Source organism: Ursus americanus, chromosome 3 (genome assembly GCF_024610735.1).
Source record: "Ursus americanus isolate L20-20 chromosome 3, mUrsAme1.1.p, whole genome shotgun sequence".
In the NCBI taxonomy this organism is placed as follows: domain Eukaryota; kingdom Metazoa; phylum Chordata; class Mammalia; order Carnivora; family Ursidae; genus Ursus; species Ursus americanus.
Window position 1 is genome coordinate 50,675,429 of NC_142129.1, and position 22,712 is coordinate 50,698,140.

The window sequence follows — 22,712 nt, forward strand, 5'->3', positions numbered from 1 at the left end:
ATCTGGTTATTGAAGATCTTCAAAGAACTGACGTGTTAGAAAGGGGTCCTAAGTTTGGAGGTCACTGATTCTGTTCCAACGCCAGGAGACTCCCAACACAGGGCATTCACCCCCTCCTCCGCGCACCCCCGCCCCAGGTCGGGACTGCCACAAAGCCTCGCGGGAGGCGGGGCTAGTGACGTCGCAGAGACGACCCGCCCCCTTACGTCGCGCACTAGGAGGCCAGAAGGTTTCTGGCGGGGCCGGCGCCATTTTGCCGGAGCCTGCGACCGAGTGGGAGTGGAGTGGAGCGGCCGTTGTTGCCGACTCTTTCCTCCTCCCCACGGTCCGGTCAGCGGTTGATTAGGCCATCGGCCCTCAAGCCGAGACTTGTCTCTTATTTAGTTCTGGGGAGCGCCTGGCCGACATGAGTGATGTAGAGGAGAACAACTTCGAGGGCAGAGTGAGTACAAAGCCGCGGGAGCCGTCTTCGGCGGCGGCCCGATGCTCGGGGTTTCACGGGAACGAGCGCGGTCGGGCGGGGTTGCGGGGAGTCCTGCGGGTCCCGCGGGGAGCAGCCTCTGGAGCCATCGCGGTTGTTTCCTCACATACCAAGATGGCTTCTGGGTTCCACTCTTTCCCCAAACACCACGGATAACCCCTCTCCCCCGTTTTTGGAGACTGACTGATACCTGGACTCCTGGGTCCGATTTTCCCCCCGCAGTGCGCCCTCCCTTCTCCCCACCCCTGAGGCTTCCTTATCTGTGTTCCGAGGAGTGGGTCCCCGTCGCGGTGGGGCGGGAGGAGGCGGCAGGGAGTTCCCCTCCGGCCGGATAGTGGTAGGTGCTTCCTGCGGTGGCATTTCTGGCGACCCCGAGCATCGTAGAGGGTCTCGGGGTCGAAACTGCGCGGGGCTGTTGTCCGGGCGGGGAGAAGCTGGCGTGGGACTAGCTGGGGCCTGTGTCTCCTTGGCTCTCTATTGCAGTGAGCGGCCGCGTCTCTGTTGGAACCGGCGGCGTTGCGTCTATAAAGGCGAAAGCCTTGAGGTTGAAGGTGGGACGAGCCTAATGAAGTGGTTAGTCAACGACCGCACCGACCCTTAAGCGTTCTTAAGACGAGAGCTGTGAGGGGAAAACTACGCAAGGAGCCCTTTTCCCTTAATGTCCCTTTTACTTTCTTTTCACTTCAAAATGAATGTGGAAATGCTATAACGCCTGATTTTTCTAATTCCTTGATGTTGGGTTTTTTTTTCTCTCTTCATATCTCAACTTCTAATGCTTTTCCTTCCTATGATCTTTCATCTAAAAACCACTTCTTTACAGGTTTTTACGGTAAACGAAAAAAATCTTACATAACTGAACAAATTTGGTGGCTCAGTATTTTAAAAATAGCTAGTCAGTTTTTCACTATTCTGTAACGCAAAACGCTACCTGGAAATTACAGACCCCCCTCCCATTTCTCTTCTCTCCCCATCCCCCTACAAAGAGGGCTCAAGGATTTCCATTATTTGGGGTCAGTGAATAGAAAGATCACAAAGATACGTTATCCTCAGCCTACATGTAGTAGAACATTTATAGTTTGAGTTCTACTTCCGAAGTTACCCTCGTAGTGGTAATTGGTGGAAGTGGGTTAGTGTGAAAACCCTGAGAAGAAAATCACCAGGCAGCATGTTCTTGCTGTTGTGTTGGTATTCTGGTCACTAGGGAGAACACATAAATAAAACAATTAAGGTGTGTGCTGGATGGAATGAATTTTGTCTTTTTTAGAAGTTCATAATATAAGTACTTGGAACCAGACAGTTAAATCAGAAGGTCGGTTTAGGCTTTTGTTCTTCGTGAGGAAAAAGATTTAAATAGGTCAGAAACAAAACTTTTTATTAATGCCTTTAAGATGGGATTTTTAAAATAAAATCTCAATCGCAGATACAAGTGAGTAGTTGAAACTGATTTTTTCTTAGGATGAGATATTGTCCCAACAAAACTTTTTCAAAATCTTGCAATAAAAATATTTGGTGATAATTGTAAGCTGCTTGTTTTGATCATGTTAGGTAGTTATGGGAAGAAATTTTGCTATCCATTAATCTTTCCTTCCATAAACTGCAGTACAGAAATTTATTATTTTGCTGATGTTTGTTTTGATTTGGTTTGTGGGAAAGTGAAGAGGACTACTATTGGGGACATTTTCCTTTTTAAGTTTTTACCTCTTAGTCATCAAGTGGAGGAATGGAACAAGTTCTAGATAACTGTCACCTTACCCACCTAAGAAAGCAATGTATGTAAGATTCCCACCCAGTTTTATGCTAAAATTTATTTAGACATTAACATTCTATGTTAATGTGTTCTCCATCCCCCCCACAATGTTTACGGTCATGACAATATTTTTTGACACGTGATACCTAAGTGTATTTTAGTGTAAATAAACTCAGCAGATTGAATAATGAATACGCCTACCCTTACCTGTTACATCTTTTTTTTTTTCTTTTGTAGGTTGAGGTAATTGTCTGTATTTGTAACTGGTTAAAGAATTAGAAGAATGCCAGAAGCTTTTCTGAGGGTGTATACTTTTTCTTTTTTTGAATTGTTTCTTAACAACAATATTCAGTAGTGCTTTTGGTTTTTAAACTGTGATTTCTTATCTGCTAGCTTTTAAACCAGCAGCTTTTAAAAATTTTTATAGAATACAGTTGTGTTATCTCTGTATCTAAATGTAATGACCATTTAGAGAGCCTCAAAACAGGATTTTCAAATGATGTTTTTGAAAGTTTTTTCAAGTAGTTACACTTCAAATTTTATAACTAAAAGTAGAGGAAACAGTGACAGGTCAGATTTCATTTGCTTTATGTATGGAATAAATAGTACATATTAACCCCATCTTACTGAAGAGATACCTAGAATTAGAGGGTAATTTTCTAAAGACTGCAGAACACATTAAAGAAACAGGACTACTACTAATAGTTCTTATATTTGTAGCATTTTAGAATCTTATCACCCCACTACCAGATCTTTGACATATTTTCAAATGTATTACTTAAAATCATTTTGCCAGGATTGGTGTACTCATACCTTTTTAGAAATTAAAAACCAAGGCCTAGAAGATCATGTAGCCAGGAATCAGATTTACAGGTCCCAGTCCATTACTCATTGCATACATATACTATGCTTTATACATTTTGATTTACTTTTTAAAAAGAAGCACACTGTACTTCAGTGTTAATAGCGTTTGCTAAAAACAGTTTATAGCAGCTTAATTTTCCACTATAGATTATCTCTTCCATTGTAGAGGACTGGAGTAAAAGAACTTTAGGAAAGAAAAAATAATTGGCTGAATTTTGTTATAAGTAACCCTAATAGTTAACCCAACCAAAATTCCCTCTGCCTGAGGTAAAACTGTTAAGCATCTGCCGCCTTTTTAGTAAAGGTCAGGTGTTCTTGAGGGAAAAAGAACTCGGAGTCTAATTTGAGATGACTGACAGCTCAAATCTTGGTAAAAGTAAGTATATAATCCAGTGTCCTGTGATAGAATTAATAAGGAATTCAGAAAATGGAGCTGAGTAGTTTTGTGAGCTAGGGGAAAGGGGAAGCTTTACCTAATGTGTAAAACTCACCTTGGGTTTTATAGTTAGGGAATAGATTGATTGTATGGATATGACAATGAGGAGGTTGCTGGGGGTAGCGAGAGAATAGATTTGGCTAGATAGGCAGTCAGATAGTGGAGGTTTTTAATTCTAGATACAGGGATTTGGACTTAATCCGATATGCAGTAAGAAGGCATGTATGGATTCTTAATTCTGAGAGTGGCATAACGAAAGGAATTTTAGCAAAGAACAGAAGAGCAGCAAGGGACACTTGAACTATTTAAGGGAGGAAATTATGAAAACTCTATTCTAAATGGGACAGCAGTGGGATGTGAAGAATGAGTGAGACATTTTCAAGGGATCCAGGAGGAAAGGAGTGCCTTTAAAATAAATAGTTTCATTAAAGCAGTTTGTGGAGGACATGTATATCAACTTAACAAATATTTTAAGTGGAAATGTCTTTTGGAGCTGAGTGAGGCTGCCACTTGAGCTATGAATTTGTTTGTTATCTTCATAAAAAGAGTTGTTTGCTTCACACAGCTTCAACTAAAATTAGGATTTAGGCCTCAAAAAAAATTGTAGTCTCCTTCATAGAAATTAAGGGAAATGGAAATTAAGCTTTTCTTATTTTACTCATTTTATTCACCCTTTACCCCTAATTTGTTTTTTTAACCAACTTTAGAAAAATGTTAAGCCCAATTTTTTTTTCCTCATACAGTGGCCCATTGTTTTTAATAGAGGTCATTGATTCTCATGTAGGGGTCCATCTTATAATTCCATAATTGTCTATGCTTTGTAGTACAGTTGAAGAGGAAGGAGAATACTTGTCTCCTCCTTTTTAGAGTTAGCTAGAATCTTGAGTAGCTAGAATATTTTAAGTGATTCCTAGTGTTCCCCTTCTTAATAGATGGTTTGACTGGATGACAGAAGTGAATAGCAAAATACAAATTCCTCTGTACCTGTCTGGAATTAAAATGTGTGCTAAGATATTTTGTTAAAGAATAGCAGAAATATGGGAAACTTTTTTTTCTTCCCTGTAGCCTGATTTGTAATGATTGGGGTAATGATGGTGCCATTCAAAACCCATCTTGGTGACTGGCTTAAAAAAAAAAAGAAGAACCTTAAGCTAGGCTTTAATAGATGTAAGAGTACAAGTGAGGTTTACCCTCTCCCTTCCTTAAAAAAAAAAAAAAATAGAATCTCTTATAGATAAGAATGTCAGGTCAGCAATTTAGCTTTTAAAAATACTTAGTTTCTTCACAGTTTAATTTCATATATCTCATCAACCTATTACAAAAGGGTAAGACTTCCTTTCTCATGATACTGACAGTATTAAACCCAAGACAAACCTGCCTTGGGTTTAATTTATTAAAGTTAAGTGCTGTCATTTATCCAATTTTAATGCTTTTTTATTCCTCCCGTAATTTTTTTAAGCAAAGAATTTGTAAACTTAAGCAAACATTGTATTGCTCAAATTAAGTAGGAGGTGGGATTTTTAGAAGGAGCGGTGTAACTAATTGTACCCACAGTGCACAGATTTGTCATAGATGCTTAATGGTTTGTGCCATTCCTAAAATGAGAATAAAAAGTTCTGATACCTGAAAGAATTCGAAGGAATTAAAAATTTAGGAATGAGAGTCATAAAAAAAAATACAGATGAGCTTTGTTTATGGATTGATTTTTGTGAATGAACTGAAGTTATTAACCTGTGGTTTTGTGTAGTGTAACAAGCATGAAATGGCCATGGATAATCAACATAATAATTTCCTAGAATCTTCCCGACAGCGTGGAAACCTTTTCTTTGGTACTATCAGTGGGTACTCAGGCATCAAATAACTAACCCTGGGACCTTTGTAAAAGGTATATATTTGCATGCTAAATGAGTTAATACCAATTGTTACTCACCTGTGTAAGATTTAGGAGGACTGAAGTGCAGGTGCGAAAGTGATAATGATCAGATGGGGAAAAGAATCAGTAAACACTGTTTAAAAAAAAAGTTGAGAGGGCAATAATGAAAAGAAATGTGGTTTCCCCTCCCTCCTTTAGGTTACTGTCAATATGTAGTTGTGAATAATCAATATCGTCTCATGATTTTCACCAAAAGTGTGACCAGGGCTGCCTGACCAATCTGAGGTAGAAGTTGTTTGTTTTTAACTAAGGCCCTTTTAGTCTTTCTTACTCAAGATTCATAAATCGTCCCATGATACTAGAAGATGAGGACCTAAGTAGAAAGTTCTGTAACAGGTTCTTAGTAAACAATTTGCTTTTACTTGTTATTTATTGGCTTTTAATATAGCTAAACTTTTGGGACATTACAGTTGATCATGACTTACAAGCTGGCTGGTTTATGAACCATATTTAAAACTTGTAAAAAAGATTATATAAATTTTACAGGTAATTTCACAGTTATGAATAGTTTAAATTTGATAATTATGCTTAAGTGCCAATTCCTACATAGTTTCTTTAAGCATTTCCAAAATTATTCCAAACTTTAGAGAATGTAAAGACACAATGTTAAGAGTATCTGTGAGCCTTTGCAGATGGAAAGACTGTTTTAACCTCACTTAGAATGCAGCATATAGGTATTTTCTTTTTAAGGAATTGCTTTAATAGCAGTTATGGGTTAAGAAGAGAGTGGACTATTTCTTTTATAAGCTTAAGAGTCCAAGAGAAGCAGCCTATCATAAGAACTGATATTTATGTAGACTGAAATTAAAGAATTGGATAAACAAGAGTTTCCCTTAAGCCCCAAAGAATGAAGTTCTTCGTACAATAAATATTACAAGCTATTGGAGTGATTTAAGTACCCCTTCCCCCTTGGGACATAAAATTTACCTAAATGCACTAATGTATTTTTATGGAAATAGACCTCCAGTTTCATAAAGTAGTGGGAATATATATTTTGAGAATGTTTGTTTTAAAAGTTTATGCTATTATAGACTTGATTTTGTATAAACTTGGCACTATGACTTGGCATAGAATTTGCATTGCCATAATAGAATGGGTTATAGTTCAGCATTTTTATGTTATGTGTTTATTTTAATGGGCTTTCAGTACTAAACATATGTTGGAATTTTTTTGTTCCACCTATCATATGATACTAGCTGAATTAAAAGATAAAAGACTGCAATTATTGCTTACTGTAGGAATTGTTCATGTTCTGCAACAATGTGTACTTATATTTAATAACCCTTCTCCTTGATTGAAGGAGTGGTACATGGTTGTTGTGGTTATTTACAGTATGTAAAATGCAGCTGTATTTTAACACAGATTGCTTAAATTGGATATACTGTGGTACTTTCTTAGTATTCATGGTTAGGTCTCTCTTTTTTATTTTTGGCTATGTCCTTCAGCTTCCACCCAAGGTACCTTGATAATAAAGAATAGTTAAAAGAACAAACACACACCGTTTAAGCAGGTTGCACTGTGAGAACTTTCTGCCTGGCTTCTGGTTTATAATAGGTAAGGTAGGCTGGAAGCCTCTTTGATTGCTATTTAAAATGTGGATATGATTTGGTTGAGTCAGTCTGCCCATTTCAACTAGACAGCATATTTTTTTAAGTCGTTGGTGGATCCACACGCAGGTTACTTGAATCTGCAGAATTTCTTGACAGGACAGCTTTAAGAGTAGGTTAAGTATAAGGTAGTGAAACAGGACAGATGACACCCCTTCTCAGTATTTTATTTTTTCTGTTTGCAATTTCAATTCAGTTTCCAAATTCTGAATAGTTTTATGTATTTCTTTGAAGAAAAGTTGAAATTATTTCGTAATGAGGACAAGTCAAAGGTAGAAAAGGATAATCTAGCATTTGTCCATAAAGGGCTTATTGTACCTTGGTTTCTAATGCACAGTGTAGTGAAAATGGTACTTACTTGGTACTAGGTTTTGAAAAATAAAGTTACTTAAAAATGGCAAATATTCATATGACCATTTTTGTGTGCATGAAGACTTAACTACCAGTTCTTAGAATGATGAGCCTTTTTTTTTTTTTTTTGGTATTACAGTAAAAATAATTCTGAAGAATTAAAAGTTTATTTTATGCTTTGTAGTTAATTCTTCAGGTTAAGTTTACTGACAGTTATTGATTTACTTTTTTAGATAAGTCTCTAAATTGTTTTTGGAGGTTAAAATGGTAGTAACTTTATAAATAGGTGTTACAAGGGAGTTGAGAGGACTGTTTCTTAACCTTGAATGATTCCATGAAGAAATTTATGCATATTCAGGTTTCTCTGGTCAAAACAAAACAAAACAAAACAAAAACTGAAGGATGGCAACAAAGGTGTGACAGCTTAGATAATTAAAAAGCAAGACTTTTTAAAAAAAGTATTCTAATGTCTTTTGAAAAGATACTCTGTTGTATCTTAATGTTTTGTTACCAAACCAAAAGGAAATTTTCATTTTTTCCAATGAGTTGCTATGCCAGAGCTGAAATTTAAACTTTAAAATTTAAGATATTACTAAGTTGCCTTGTTTATTGTAATTCCTAAGAAGTGGCAATTTTCAGCACTGGTGAATAATTTTCAACTGTTTATATTTATGAGGAAAGACTTGGACATCGAATGTACACATATTTGAACCGTAATATTTTTATCATGTACTAGAAAGCTTCACATAAGCATTTAAGAATAAATCTTGGGTTTTAATATAAGACTTTTATTTCTCTACTTGTAAAATTAAAGGTTTTATAGTTACAGAACGCAGAACATTTTGAAATGTATGTATAATGTGAGCTGTGGTAGTGTTCATAGATACTATTCCATCAGCTGCTGTTCAACAGTAGCATAAATGTTAAACCACAGGATCAGTTTTATAGAAGGAAAAGCTGAGAGAGAGGGGAAGATATTCTTTCCAGCTTAATGAACCAGCCTGTATGATTCTTCAATTACAAGCAAATTAACTATTCCTTTTTTTTTTTTTTTTTTTTTAAAGTACTGAATATGCTGCTTTTATAGTTTCGGTGAATGAAAAAGCCTAAATTGCCGTGCCTGCTCCAGGCATTTGTCCAGAAATTTAGAGTATCAGAGATGTGGTGAAAGACTTATTGTAGGTAGCTAAATGGAAAAGGTTGATATTTAACTGAAAGGTAGCTAGCTATATTTTTCAGTTTTGTTTGCATCTGAAAAATAGACCTAGCAGCATTAGTACAGTTCTTGATAAATAAGTCTTTTGACATTAAACTCAAAGTAAAGGGAAAATCTTAAGGAAGCTGTGTGGTAGGTAGTCTTGTGGCATAAATGAAAATTGGTGTGAGGTTGGGGTGATTATTCACACTAATAATCAAGGCTCAAATGGACAGAAACAGAATTGTCTGTCCTACTTTGGTCATAAGTGCCTCATATATCTGTCAAATTTTAAAAGTCTCTTAATCAGTTTTAAATCATTTATATCCAACTTTTTCAGAAGCCCATCAGTTTTCTGATATAAGATACAGTCATTGAAGGGAGTGGATGTATGCATAACTGCATAAAATATGCAAAACTATGAATAAAATTGGTGGGATCAAAAAGTAAAGACCATGATACTAATTTTGTAACTTTTTGTACATTACAGTATTTCATGGATAATATAGAATATTAAAATGGCACAGTTGCAAAATTACATGTACTTAGAAATTTACAAGCCAAAGGGGGAAATTTTAAGAATTTCGTACCTTCTTTTCCCCTTAGTTTTTTCTTTATGCTGCTTTTACATTAGAACATATGTTTCTGATTAAGTTGGAGTTAGGGGTCAAACATACTTGGAAGAAGATGTTAGTAATTTCATTAATTTAAATTTTTTATTTCTTTGAACCTCAGCATGTGTCCTGTAATATGTGAGTTTAGGTAGGTGTACACAATTTTCAGCCTAGAATGCTTTGCTTTTAACTGTACCTTGGTATCTTAGTATGGCTTAGTGAAAGCTTATTTTAAGATGACTAAGAATCTTTAAGTTGTAAGCTAGTAAAAACTTAAGACATAGGTGGGGGGATTACAGTTAATGTTAGATTTATGCTTGGGTTAAGTGTTTATATTAAAATTGTTCACATTTTTAGGAACTAAAATGAAACATGAAAGGGGAGGAGGGTGAAGAATATGGTAAAAACATTTAGAGAAATTCAGTAAATTCTCTTTAATTGTTAGAAACTAGACTTTGGACAATTTTAAAGATTATAAAATTGTTTTTTAATAAACTAGTTGTTTGCACTTTACCTGCTGGCTTTTCCATTTGGTAGATAACATTCTGAACTCCAGCAGAGTTTTATAATCCCCACGTGCTTAAATATACTAAATGTTCTTTTTCCATTAAGGTTAATGTTCGTGAAGAAATTGAAGAGTTTTTTCCAAGAATGTGGAAGATAAATCAAGATAAAAGAAGGCTAATGAAAAGTATTAAAGATCAGAAAATTAAAATTGAATGGGGGAAAAAATTGAACAGAAGATTGGTCAGATAGAAGCGCTTGAATATTTTTTTAAGGCTATTTTGAATTGTTTGAATTGGGGAAGAATACACGAAGTATGAAAAATGAAAAACTCAATGAAGAATGAAGAGAAGTAGAAAGCAAGAGTGAAGTAGAATTAAAAGAATCTGGAAGAATGAATGGGTCCTAGGTTAAGTAAATGTATGGTTTATGTTCCAGTGTCTGTATGATCAAGTTGTAGATGAATTTGCATGATTTCTTAGTTAATAGAGAATTGGTGATCTGGTTCAAGTAGGGAATTATTGAGGACAGTTAGCAGTATTAACAATGGGTTGTTAATGAGCTGAAATTTTTTCTGGAGGGTGTTGCCTAACCATTTGTTTTTCAGGAGCAATCAATATAAATAATTACGGTACTTTAAATGTTAGGTGTTAGGCATCTACGTGACCAGTGCCATTTGTAATACTGTCTTCTTTGTTAGGAGTCCCGCTCTCAGTCAAAATCTCCAACGGGAACTCCTGCTCGTGTAAAATCGGAGAGCAGGTCAGGATCTCGTAGTCCATCAAGGGTTTCCAAACATTCAGAATCTCATTCTCGATCAAGATCAAAATCCAGGTAAGTGTGCTTAAAATAATACTTAAGATGCTTTCCTTAGATTTTTCAGAGCAAGGTGATTTTTAGCAGGTCCCTCACTTTTCCTGCATTTTGTGTAGAAGTTTCACAAAATCATGAAGTAGTTTTTCTCAAACTGTGGGGTTTAAAAATGAATGTTCTGGGGGCAGCTGGGTGGCTCAGTCAGTTAAGCATCCAACTCCTGATTTCAGCTCAGGTCATGATCTCAGAGTCTTGAGATTGAGCCCTGCATCAGGCTCCGCCCGCAGCAGGGAGTCCGCTTCTCTTCCTCTACGTCTTCCGCTTATGCTCTCATGCACATGCACACACTCCCCCCCCCCGCCCCCCCCAAATAAATAAATCTTTAAAAAAAATTTTAATGCTCTAGATAAAGATTTAGATAAAGCAGAGTCAAGTCATCTCTTAGCCCAGTTAACCTATCAGATATTAGCTATTAATATAAATAAAATGTGTTGCTTGATTTAAATGTACTTGGCAATAAGAATTGGAGTTTGGTTTTATTTCAACAGTATTTGTGTAACAAAAATGTAATTTTCTCCGTTGGAGACTTGGCATGTAATTTAGTGCAGAGAAGGTTGATGTAGCTATGTTGTACTAATTACCGGAATGATTTGAGAAGCTTTTTCAAGATTCACATTCCAGCTACATCCTTTACCTGAAGATTGTGACTTAATAGGTCCAGGGTAGAATCTAGCCAGATACAGTTGGGGCAGGGAGTGGGGGGAGTCTCTGGGTGGGTGATTCAGAAGCTCCTACCACTATCCTCTCCACTGACAACAAAAACTGTAGTGAACCACTGCAAAGTTCACTGTATCAGATGTCCCAGGTGTACAGAGGTGGGTGAAAGAAAGTTTAAAAACAACCTGGACAGTTCATTTAATAAGTCATAATTTCTTGATTAGAGACATAATTTGTCTTTTGTATAGAGTTTCCTTGCCAGTGGAGCATGAGATAGAAGAATTGGTTAAAGGGCTGGACTTTTCTTGAGTCCACAGCTATGTCTTTATCGTATCCAGGATCCAACTTGATTTACTAGCCACTCTAACAAAATCTACATGTGCATGAGTATGCAAACAGAAATGAGCATATTTTCATTTTAGGACCTTTGCATTTGCTGCTCTCAGCCTAGAATTCTCTTCCCTCAGGTATTCAGCCATTTGATTTATTCTCTGCCCAAGCGTTAACTGAGAACATTAAAGATCATGCATGCTCTTTATTCCCTTACTCTTAGTTTTTTTCTTAGTACTTACCAATATCTGATTTAGAGGAAAGTTAGGCACTCCTGAAGTGTTTTTAATGTCTCCTTTTTTCATTACTATTTAAGAATAACTTGATGGGGCGCCTGGGTGGCACAGTTAAGTGTCTGCCTTCAGCTCAGGTCATGATCTCATGGTTTTGGAATCCAGCCCCGGGTCATGTTGCCTGCTCAGCGGGGAGCCTGCATCTCCCTCTCCTTCTGCCCATCTCCTTGCTTGTGTGCTCTCTCTCTCTCATAAATAAATAAAATCTTTAAAAAAAAAAAATAGGTATGTTAAAAGACATAATTCTTATTAATGTTTATCTTACATTGAGGCTATAAATTACTGCTAAAGAAAATTGATGGTATCTAAAAGTAACCTAAATCTGCTAGGAACACATCTCCATGTCTTACCAAGGAACCATTACTCTTGCTATTCCTAGAACACTTTTCGCCTGTCTACCTAGTCAAATTTATGTCTCCCAGCTTTATTATTAGCCTTCTTTGTTTTGAATAATCTTTCCTCATTAGTTTTATTCCCATCACCCATGTGCTTTCTTTTTTTAACTTTCTGGCCCTTAGCATGTATAACATTTATTGAACATCTTAAACAAGTTATTTTGTAAGACTGTGATCACTAGTAAGGCGCCTGGGTGGCTCGGTTGGTTAAGCATCCAACTCTTGATCTCAGTTCAGGTCTTACTCTCAGGGTTGTGAGTTCAAGCCCCATGTTAAAAAAAAGGGGGGGGGCTATGATGACTTCTAGTCTGGGTGTTTATTAAGGATGGGTCAGATGAATAGTAAATAAATTGTTGCATTAAGGGGTGCCTGGGTGGCTCAGTCTGCCACTGCATCTGCCTTGGTCTCAGGGTCCTGGGATCAAGCCACGCATCGGGCTCCCCGCTCAGAGAGCCGATTTCTACCTCTCCCCACCTTGTGCGTTCTTTCTCTCTCTCAAATAAAGTCTTTAAAAAAAAATTGTTGCATTAAGAAGCAAAAAGAGTCAGTGACTGAAGTAGAGATAGGAGATGAACTAGGGAATCAGCAGTGGAGGATGGGTGAGGTACTGTGGAAAGCTTGAAGAAATGAAGACTTACATGGGCATTTAGGTTGTTGAATTAATTTAGCAGATGCTAGATTGCAGTGGGCTAAAGAAAGAAAAGGAAATGGTGTTTAACAGTGAAGGGAATATAGAACTATATTGAGAAGATGATAAGAAAGGATTTTACTGTGGTGGTAATGGTATTTGGTGGTTTGTGTTGTCTTTGTTGTGGTAAGATACACATAACAAAATTTACAGTCTTAATCATTTTTAAGTGTATAGTTCAGTGGTAGTAAATACATTCACATTGTGCAACCATTACTACCATCTGTCCCCAGAGCTCTTTTCATCTTGTAAAACTGAAACTCTGTAACCATTAAACAAGGGCTCCTTGTTTTCCCCTCCTCCTAGCCCTTGGCAACCACCATTTTACTTTCTGTCTATATGACTTTGACTACCTTAAGAACCTTATATAAGTGTAATCACGGTATTTGTCTTTTGGTGACTGACTTGTTTCACTTAACATAATGTCCTCAAGTTTCATCCATGTTGCAGGATATTGCAGGATTTCTTTAGTGCTAGTTTGTTTTTTCTTTTTAGAGAAGGTAGAGTTGTAACATGCTTGTATTGTAAAGTGAAAAGAGTGTAGAAGGGATAGACTGAGAACATGATTGAGTGATAAAAAGAACAAGAGGAAGAATATTCTTTCCTCAGAAGGGAACTGGGATACATGTAGAGATCCTTGGCATTAGCCATCTTGTTTCAGTATTTTTACCTAAATGTATTTCTCTCAAAGGTCGAGGTCAAGGAGGCATTCTCATAGACGTTACACTCGATCCAGATCCCATTCTCACTCTCATAGGAGACGATCTCGAAGTAGGTCATATACACCAGAATACCGGCGTCGAAGAAGCCGAAGTCATTCTCCAATGTCTAACCGGAGAAGACATACAGGCAGCAGGGTATGTGGTTTTTAAAAATTAATGAAAATTTATTTTGTCTTTATGTGTTTAGTCATAGCATAATATCTTGCTTTCATGAGATCCGACCATTATTTTATTTTATTTTATTTATTTTTAAAGATTTTATTTATTTATTTGACAGAGACAGTGAGAAAGGGAACACAAGCGGGGGAGTGGGAGAAGGAGACGCAGGCTCCCCACTGAGCAGGAAGCCTGATGCAGGGCTCAGTCCCAGGACCCTGGGATCATGACCTGAGCTGAAGGCAGATGCTTAATGACTGAGCACCCAGGGCACCCCTTAGACCATTATTTTAAAGTGGTACTCCAGGGGCACCTGGCTGGTTCAGTCAGTGGAAATGTGACTCTTGATCTCAGGGTTGTGTGTTCGAGCCCTTCATTGGTTGTAGAGATTACTTAGGAAATAAAGAATAAATAAAGTGGTACTCCAGAAACATCCTTAAGCATATGAATATTGTTTATATACATTTAAATATATTTTCTTGACTTTGAGTAGTTAAAAGATGAAATTTGGGAAAAAAATACATGTTCTAAGAATTAAAATGAAAAGCATGAGTTGAGAATATTGAGGTGAAAAAGTTTGGTGGGGATTGGGGGGAGCTGGCAAAGAAATACATGTAGTCATTATAACAGCTTAACACATTGAGCACTGTGCAGTTTTTCAATACATTTAATGGATAAGAGTCTTGGATATGTGACACTGAGGTTTGGTTTTTGGCTAACTGGCAGAGCCCAGGTTTCAGCCAGTCTGCTTGACTCTTAAAGTTCCCATGCCTAACTGCTGTGCTGTGCTTTTCCTCCATGTGATACTGAATTATTTAACTGTGATGATGTTTTAAAATCTGTACATAGATTTTTCAAAATCTGGATAGTGGGAAGTTTGAAGGAATACCCTTGGTAAGAATGAAAATGGAGGAAAGTCTAATCAGCAATTACAAATAGAGTCATATTAAGTACAAATCTGTAAGCTAGAAAATATTTGAGTAAACCACAAATATGGCTTTAAACTACGGTGGATTCATAGGATACATTCTGAAAATTGCTGGACTGAAAAATAAGGATATTTTTATTCAGGCTACAGTGGAAGTATACTCCAAAGAAGGTCTGAGTGTACTGTGAACTGTAAAATACAGTTCATCTGGTTTTTTTCCTCTTAAAGTCTTCTTTCCCAAGTGACTTGAAACAGTATAGTCTTTATGTATTAGGTGAGGTGTTTTAAGCAAAGTCTTTCTTTCTTTCTTTCTTTCTTTCTTTCTTTCTTTCTTTCTTTCTTTCTTTCTTTCAAGATTTTATTTATTCGAGAGAGAGAGAGCGGGAGCGGGGTGCAGGGAGAAGAAGCAGGAAATTCCTCACTGAGCAGGGAGCCCGACTCGGGACTCCATCCCAGGCCCCTGGGGTCATGACCTGAGCCAAAGGCAGATGCTCAACTGATTGAGCCACCCAGGCGCCCCAAAGCAAAGTATTTCTGTGCGTGTTAATTTTTATTTCCATTTGGAGCTTGAAATTAAATCACATTTTTATTCAACAGGCAAATCCAGATCCCAACACTTGTCTTGGAGTGTTTGGCCTCAGTTTATACACAACAGAGAGAGATCTTCGTGAAGTATTTTCTCGATATGGACCATTGAGTGGTGTCAATGTGGTTTATGATCAGCGAACTGGCCGATCACGAGGATTTGCTTTTGTTTATTTTGAAAGAATAGATGACTCAAAGGAGGTAATTTTGTTTTTATAATTACTTTTCAATTTGAAATTTTTCTGATGTGCATAATTATATTGTTAAAAGTTGACTAATAGTCTCCCAGTTCCATAACTTGTTTTCTTTCATTCCCTAACCTGAGTTTGTTTCAAACTCTTCCTTTCAGGACGTCTGGGCAGCTCAGTGGCTAAGTGTCTGCCTTCGGCTCAGGTCATGATCCCAGGGTCCTGGGATTGAGCCCCACATCAGGCTCCTTGCCCAGTGGGGAACCTGCTTCTCCCTCTCCCTGTCATTCCCCTGGCTTGTGTGTGCACGCACTCGCGTGCTCTCTCTCTGTTAAATAAAAATTTTTTTAAAGATTTTATTTATTTGTTTATTTATGTGAGGGGGGGAGGAGAACAAGAGAAACCAGGAGCAGGAAGGAGAGGGAGAAGCAGGCTCCCTGACGCAGGGCTCGATTCCAGGACCCTGAGATCATGATCTGAGCTAAAGGCAGACACTTAACTGACTGAGCCACCCAGGCACCCCTAAATAAAATCTTTTAAAAATAATAATAATAACTCTTCCTTTCATTGTTACAATTGGAAATTGCCAGTTTCACTTCCCAGCTAATATTTTCTGGTATAAGCATATCCTGATTGAAATCTGACTTTGTAAAGTAGGGTATATATGTTTGAGTTAATGAAAAAGTAAAGTATATAAATGTTCTCTTTTGACTAAATCTTATATTCCAAGCAGATGATTAAACTAACTTTTTAGAAATTACATGATATTTTGGGGCACCTGGATGGCTCAGTTGGTGGAGTGTGTGACTCTTGATCTCAGGGTTATGAGTTCAAGCCCCTTGTAGAGATTACTTAAAATTAAAATCTTTTTTAAATTAAAAAGAAATTATGTTACTTGTTTAATCTGTTTAATTTTATGTGGAATTAGATCCCCAGGTATAGATAAAGAGCTTTGTTTTTCTGTTTTCATATTCATCTGTCATTCTGTGGTATAATTAAAATATACATAGAAAGAATTGGTTCTCTTTAAGATTTTATTTGAGAGAGAGCATGGGGAGTAAAGGGAGTAGGAAAGAGAATCTCAAGCAGACTCTGTGCTGACCCCCACGTGTGACTCCATATCGTGACCCTGAGATCATGACCTGAGCCAAAATCAGGAGTTGGATACTTAACCGACTGAGCCATCCAAGCTCCCCTGAAGCTGTGCTACTCCAGTGTATTAGATATTGGATTATAAAGGGAGCAGTAGGCTTGCTTTCTCTATACTAAAAGTTCATAGTGATTCGGTTAGAAAATACCATTTTAAGGAATTTGAAGCCCACTGTTAAAGTTTTATCAAACCCTTTTTGGGGCACCTGGGTGGTTGAGTTGGTTAAATATCCGAGTCTTGATCTCAGGTCTTGATCTCAGGGTTGTGAATTCAAGCCCCATATTGGGCTCCACTACTTTAAAAAAGTAAGTGTTTTTGTTGTTTTGATCAAACCTTAATAGGGACTCCTGAGTGGCTCAGTTGGTTAAGCATCTGCCTTCGGCTCAGGTCATGATCCCAGGATCCTGGGATCGAGTCCCACATCAGGCACCTTGTTCAGTGGGGAGCCGCCTCCTCCCTCTGCCTGCTCTGCATACTGCTTCCCCTGCGTGTGCTCTCTGACAAATAAATGAATAAAATCTTTTTTAAAAACTCCTTATCTTTAAAAAAATAAAATAATAATCAAACCTTAATAAATGGCGGGGTACCTGGCTGGCTTAGTTGGTAGAGCATTCAACTCTTGATTTCAGGGTCATAAGTTTGAGCCCCACATGGGCATAGAGCTTACTTTAAAAAATAAATAAATAAATGTCAAATGTACCATTTTACATGTGATAGTATTGCAACATAAATAGTCATAATAAAAATTAGCATATCTGGGGTACCTGGGTGGCTCAATCATTACGCTTCTACCCTTGGCTCAGGTCATGATCCCAGGGTGCTGGGATCAAGCCCCAAGTCGGGCTCCCTGCTCAGCAGGGGAGTCTGCTTCTCCCTCTCCCTCTGCCCCTGCTCATGTGCTCTGTCTCTCTTGCTCACTCTCTCTCTCAAATAAAATCTTAAAAAAAAAAAAGAAAGAAAGAAGAAATAAATAGATAAATAATAAAAGCCTGTCTTTCAAAAATAGTAGATGCTAGTGGCATCTAGTGGATGGAGGCCAGGAATGATGCCAGACCTCTTACAGTGCACAAGACAGCCACCCACAATATAGAAAAGCAGTCCAAAAATGCCAGTAGTGTGGAGGTTTAACACCCCAGATAATTCTAACAAAATAACACACCAGGTTGTAAGTCATTTATGTAGTAGACATTCTAATCAGCATTCTCTTATTTATTTATTTATTTGAGAGCGAGCGTGTGCACACATGAGCTGGGGGCCGGCAGAGGGAGAGAGAAAATCTTAAGCAGGCTCCATGAAATCAAGAGTTGGGACACGCAACCCACTGAGCCACCCAGGCGCCCCTCTAATGTTTTAATTTGTCAAATATAATGACCTTTTTTTGGTTATATATTTGTGATTTGTTTATTTCTCTTCTCAATTAAGAGATAAAAGTATAGGGGCGCCTGGATGGCACAGCGGTTAAGCGTCTGCCTTCGGCTCAGGGTGTGATCCTGGAGTTATGGGATCGAGCCCCACGTCAGGCTCCTCCGCTATGAGGCTGCTTCTTCCTCTCCCACTCCCCCTGTTTGTGTTCCCTCTCTCGCTGGCTGTCTCTATCTCTGTCAAATAAATAAATAAAATCTTTAAAAAAAAAAAAAAAAGATAAAAGTATAAGTTTAAAAAATCCTAAGGTATCTGACCTGAAGTAAAAGTTGTGAAGTATAAAATAATACCACAATTAAGATTTTTTTAAAATATGAAATTTGCTGTAGCTCTTGATTCCTCCCATAACCACCCTGCCAGGTTTATTTCTTTATAAAATAAAATGAAAATGGCAACTTTACTGTAGTTCCAAGGAACTTGCAAATTTGGTTAAGTAGTTGAAATTACTATCCTATTTATTGGTATTAGTGCTGAAGGGCAGAGTGATAGGGAATGTGAGTGCATATATAAAGACCAGGAGCATGTTGGCAGGTTTAGAAGTTCTTTTATATTTGGAGTTCACTAGGTGGCGGTGTGTTACCTAAGAAATGGTTTTTGGCTAACCTGGACTTGTCAGCTGAATTGCAGTTTCTGCTTGGAGTTGCCTAGACTTGAGTTGCCCAACTTGTATGGTTCTTTCTCAGTAGCTACCCCCAGTCTTTCAGCAGAGGCCTGTTTAAGTGTCTGTGTGTACGTAAGAAAACTCAATGCTGTTGACATGCATATATCAAGGATTCGTATGTAAAATCCTGGCCCCTGTTTGGGAAAAGTTTAGAGAATTTTAATTTTTTAAATTTCAAATGGAAAACATGTTAAATTTGTTGTAGTTTTAGTAGTTTCTCATTAGTGAATTATGCATGACTTCTGTGCCTGTTCTCCTTTAAAGGCTATGGAAAGGGCAAATGGAATGGAGCTGGACGGTAGAAGAATTCGAGTGGATTATTCTATTACGAAGAGAGCGCACACACCTACACCTGGCATCTACATGGGCAGACCAACTCAGTAAGATTGCAAGTTTTTTAAGCTAAACTAAGAGCCAGAAATTCATCAGAAATGTATGCAAACTTGATTAATCAAAAGATAAAATGATTTTTTTTTCCTGTAATTAGAATTGAAAGTTACTTAATTTGTGTATGTTCTTACATCTGTTTGAGGAGAGGGACAAATTAAAACCATTAGAGTTGTTACTGGCTCTTTCCTTGGTGCTGTACAAATAGAAAAATTATTAAAAACTAGAAAAATAGTGTATGCTTTTAAGTATTCTCTTTCTCTTCTTATGTGACTTTGGAAGCCTTGTGGATAGGGAAGACTTTTACTGATAGTGGTGTGTATTTTTTTTTAAGCCAGTTTTCACATCGTGCAGAAAATAGAGGCTTTTATAAATGTTTTTTTAATATTAAACAACTGAAGGGAATATTTCTTAAAAGTGAAAGAAGGAATATAGGCTTTCATTTACTTTGAATCCTTACTGGGGAAAATGGAGGGTTTGGTAAGGAGAGCCTACAAAAACTGAAGTGAAAATAGTGTCCCTGTGATTAGAAGTTGGGAAGAACTACAAGAGAAAGTGCTTAGAGTTTACATTTGCTGCCAAAGATTTAAAAGCCAGACCTTGAAATTGTTTTAGTGCCAGGCCTCAGTGTAGGGTAGTTAATTCTTTTTGCTATTCAGGGTCGTTTAACCTTTTTAAATTCTTGATGTTTATTAATTGTTTTTTAATTAGTCATAAGGACTCACATCTTCGCATTTTAGTACTGTTTCCCAGCACAGTACTTCATTGCAGCTTGTTGAAAAGGTCCTGCAGATTTGGATAGTGCATTAATAAAAGAACAGTTTATAGTTTGGGAGTTCTGTGAAATCATTCCTGGTTATTTATGTTGTGAATAGGAATCCAAAGCAGAATAATACCATGGAAGTCAGCAAAGTGAGACACATGGGGGTCACTGACATAAAAAAGGTTGTTCTTTCTCTTAATCTTCCTGCCTCCCTCCATTTTAGTTAAGTACCGGTTGGTATTAAATGATACTGCAAAATAATCACATTGATGTAAAATCTTTACATTTTTCTGTAGTAGTGGCGGTGGCGGTGGCGGTGGTGGAGGTGGTGGTGGAGGTGGAGGAGGTGGCAGGCGTCGAGATTCTTACTATGATAGAGGATATGATCGTGGGTATGACAGATATGAAGACTATGATTACCGGTACAGGTAATGTTTTATTGTAATTTCTGTTCTAAATTAGATGATAGTTGTATTATTTGGCACTTTTAATTTGTGTTTCATGCACATTAATAAAAATACTTAAAATAGATGTTGGTTTCTTGAGAAAGTAGAGAGGATTTTCTCAAGATTGAGAACATAGGTTAATTATCTGTATTTGCCAGTATTTTCTTGTACCATATGCTTGCTCCTGTCGTATTTGTAATAGTACTTGAATGATGGGGAATTTTTATTTTCACTTGCCTCGATGGAGTAATTATGTGGTATGCTAAGTAATCTCTTATTTCCTACAGAAGAAGATCACCTTCTCCTTACTATAGTCGGTACAGATCACGATCGAGATCTCGTTCCTACAGCCCAAGTACGTATATTTTTACTTTTGTGGCATTAAGAACCATTCCTAATTAATGGTTTGTTTTAGAAAATTAGGGTATATGGAGATTGTTGATAGTTGGACAAATAATAGGCAAGTCAAACTATAACTGTCATTTTGACTTTTGTTTTTTGCTCTCTTTCAGGACGCTATTGATAAACAGAATGGTTGCAGATGAGGACATCTTTTTCTTTTTCTTTTTTTTTTTCGTGTGTGTGTGTGGGTGTGTGTGTGGGTTTGATTTGGTTTTGGGTTTTTTGTTTGTTTTGGTTTTGGGTTTTGGTTTTGTTTTTTGTTTAATTCTGGATTTCCCCAAGCTTCTAATCCTTCGTACTTCTTAAAAAGAATCCTTAAAAAAAACAACAACTTTGGTTTATTCACCATCTACACTTTGTCGGTTGTATTGCTGTTTCCACCCCTTTTAGTATACTCTTAAAGATGTAATTGTCATTTTGAGCAGTTAAACATCTTAAGTAAAAAAAGGAACCCCCAGTGTTATGCTTTGTAAATGATTTTTTCTTTTTTTTTTTCTTTTTCTTTCTTTTTTCTTTTCCTTTTTTTTTTTTTTTCTTTTTTTTTTTTTTTCTTTTGCTTTGCTTTCACAGAAAATTAACTCCTGGCTAATCAAATGAGGAAAGAAATGATCTTTTTAAAGCTTCTTTTGTGTTAGTTATTGTTAGACGTTGTATTAGAGACCTCCATTTACAACGAACTCCTTTTTTAACTTTCTTTTGGGGAAGGTAGTAAGTAACACATAAAGTAGTTCAGTCATGTCAAGTTTGTCTGGGGTGGCATGGAGCAGTCAAATAGTTGAGTGTAGAAAGTTTGAAGCTATAGAAGAAAACTCTTGGTCATTTCTTTTGAAGAACGAAATTTTTGAACCCTAAAAATTACGTCTTTTTTTTTTTAGAGATGAAAAAGCTTGTGGACTCCTACAAAACATGTTGTATTTAAAATACATCTGTTAAATCTTAGTGTGATTTTTGTGTTGAATTTATTGAAATTTAAGTATTCCCTTAATCAGTGAAGGACAACTCATTATTTATTACTTAGAGCAATTGTATACTTTGTTGTTAGAAATTTTGGTATTGGGACAATGGTTAAGCAGGCTGTTATTGTATAGTATAGAGTCTTTAGAAGATACGTGTGAGGAAAAGTAGTCTCCTTTCAAATAAAAATTTCTTTGAAAATGGGACTGTTTCTTTATTGTGGTAGAATGGGGAAAAAATATAACTGCGTAGATTTGGGAACCAGTCCTTTTCCTGACATTTTGCTTATACCCGATGGTATAATTCTTTCTCTTCCTTGGTCTTTAAAAATCCTTAGTTTGGGTGGCTTTTTCTGTTAAGCATCTGCCTTTGGCTCGGGCCCTGATCTCAGGGTGCTGGGATCGAGCCCCGACCGCATGGGCTCCCTGCTCAATGGGGAGTTGTCTTCACTCTCCCCTGCTCATGCCCACACTCTCTGTCTCAAATAAGTAAGATCTATTTTAAAAAAATAAATAAAAATCTTTTTCTTCCCTCCCCCCCCCTTTTTTTAAAGATTTTATTTATTCATTTGAGAGAGAGCACAAGCAGGGGGAGTAATGGCAGGGAGAGGGAGAAGCAGGCTCCCAGCTGAGCAGGGAACCCGATGTGGGACTAGATCCCAGGACCATGAGATCATGACCTGAGCTGAAGGCATATGCTCAACTGATTGAGCCACCCAGGCGCCCCTTTTCCTCCCTTTTTCTATCAGCCTAGTTGTTGATATTGAGAATGTTCAGCATCAAACACGTGGGGAAGGAAAGATAATACAGTTTATGGCTTTAAGAAGCCTATACTCTACGGGGCGCCTGGGTGGCACAGCGGTTAGGCGTCTGCCTTCGGCTCAGGGCGTGATCCCGGCGTTATGGGATCGAGCCCCACATCAGGCTCCTCTGCTATGAGCCCGCTTCTTCCTCTCCCACTCCCCCTGCTTGCGTTCCCTC

At 37.5% G+C, this 22,712-nt stretch overlaps 1 protein-coding gene across 2 annotated transcripts; it reads left to right on the forward strand.

Annotated features, from left to right (window-relative positions):
• Window positions 1-229: 229 nt before the first annotated feature.
• On the forward strand, window positions 230-21,935 carry TRA2A (transformer 2 alpha homolog). 2 transcript variants are annotated; one of them, XM_045793036.2, is made up of 8 exons: window positions 232-442; window positions 10,433-10,566; window positions 13,660-13,825; window positions 15,372-15,560; window positions 19,045-19,160; window positions 20,227-20,358; window positions 20,664-20,731; window positions 20,889-21,935. In XM_045793036.2, the coding sequence occupies exons 1-8, from the start codon at window positions 407-409 to the stop codon at window positions 20,897-20,899; spliced, it is 852 nt and encodes a 283-aa protein (XP_045648992.1). In that variant the 5' UTR covers window positions 232-406; the 3' UTR covers window positions 20,900-21,935. The 2 variants fall into 2 exon arrangements, with proteins under 2 accessions (XP_087717097.1, XP_045648992.1); XM_087860971.1 differs by lacking the exon at window positions 15,372-15,560 and having other exon boundaries at window positions 230-442.
• The last annotated feature ends 777 nt before the right edge of the window (window positions 21,936-22,712 follow it).

Coding starts and splice junctions, on each gene's coding strand:
- TRA2A (XM_045793036.2), top strand. CDS start 407: ATGAGTGATGTAGAGGAGAACAACTTCGAGGGCAGA. Junction 15,561..19,044: donor GAATAGATGACTCAAAGGAG/GTAATTTTGTTT, acceptor TCTCCTTTAAAG/GCTATGGAAAGGGCAAATGG. Junction 19,161..20,226: donor TACATGGGCAGACCAACTCA/GTAAGATTGCAA, acceptor ATTTTTCTGTAG/TAGTGGCGGTGGCGGTGGCG.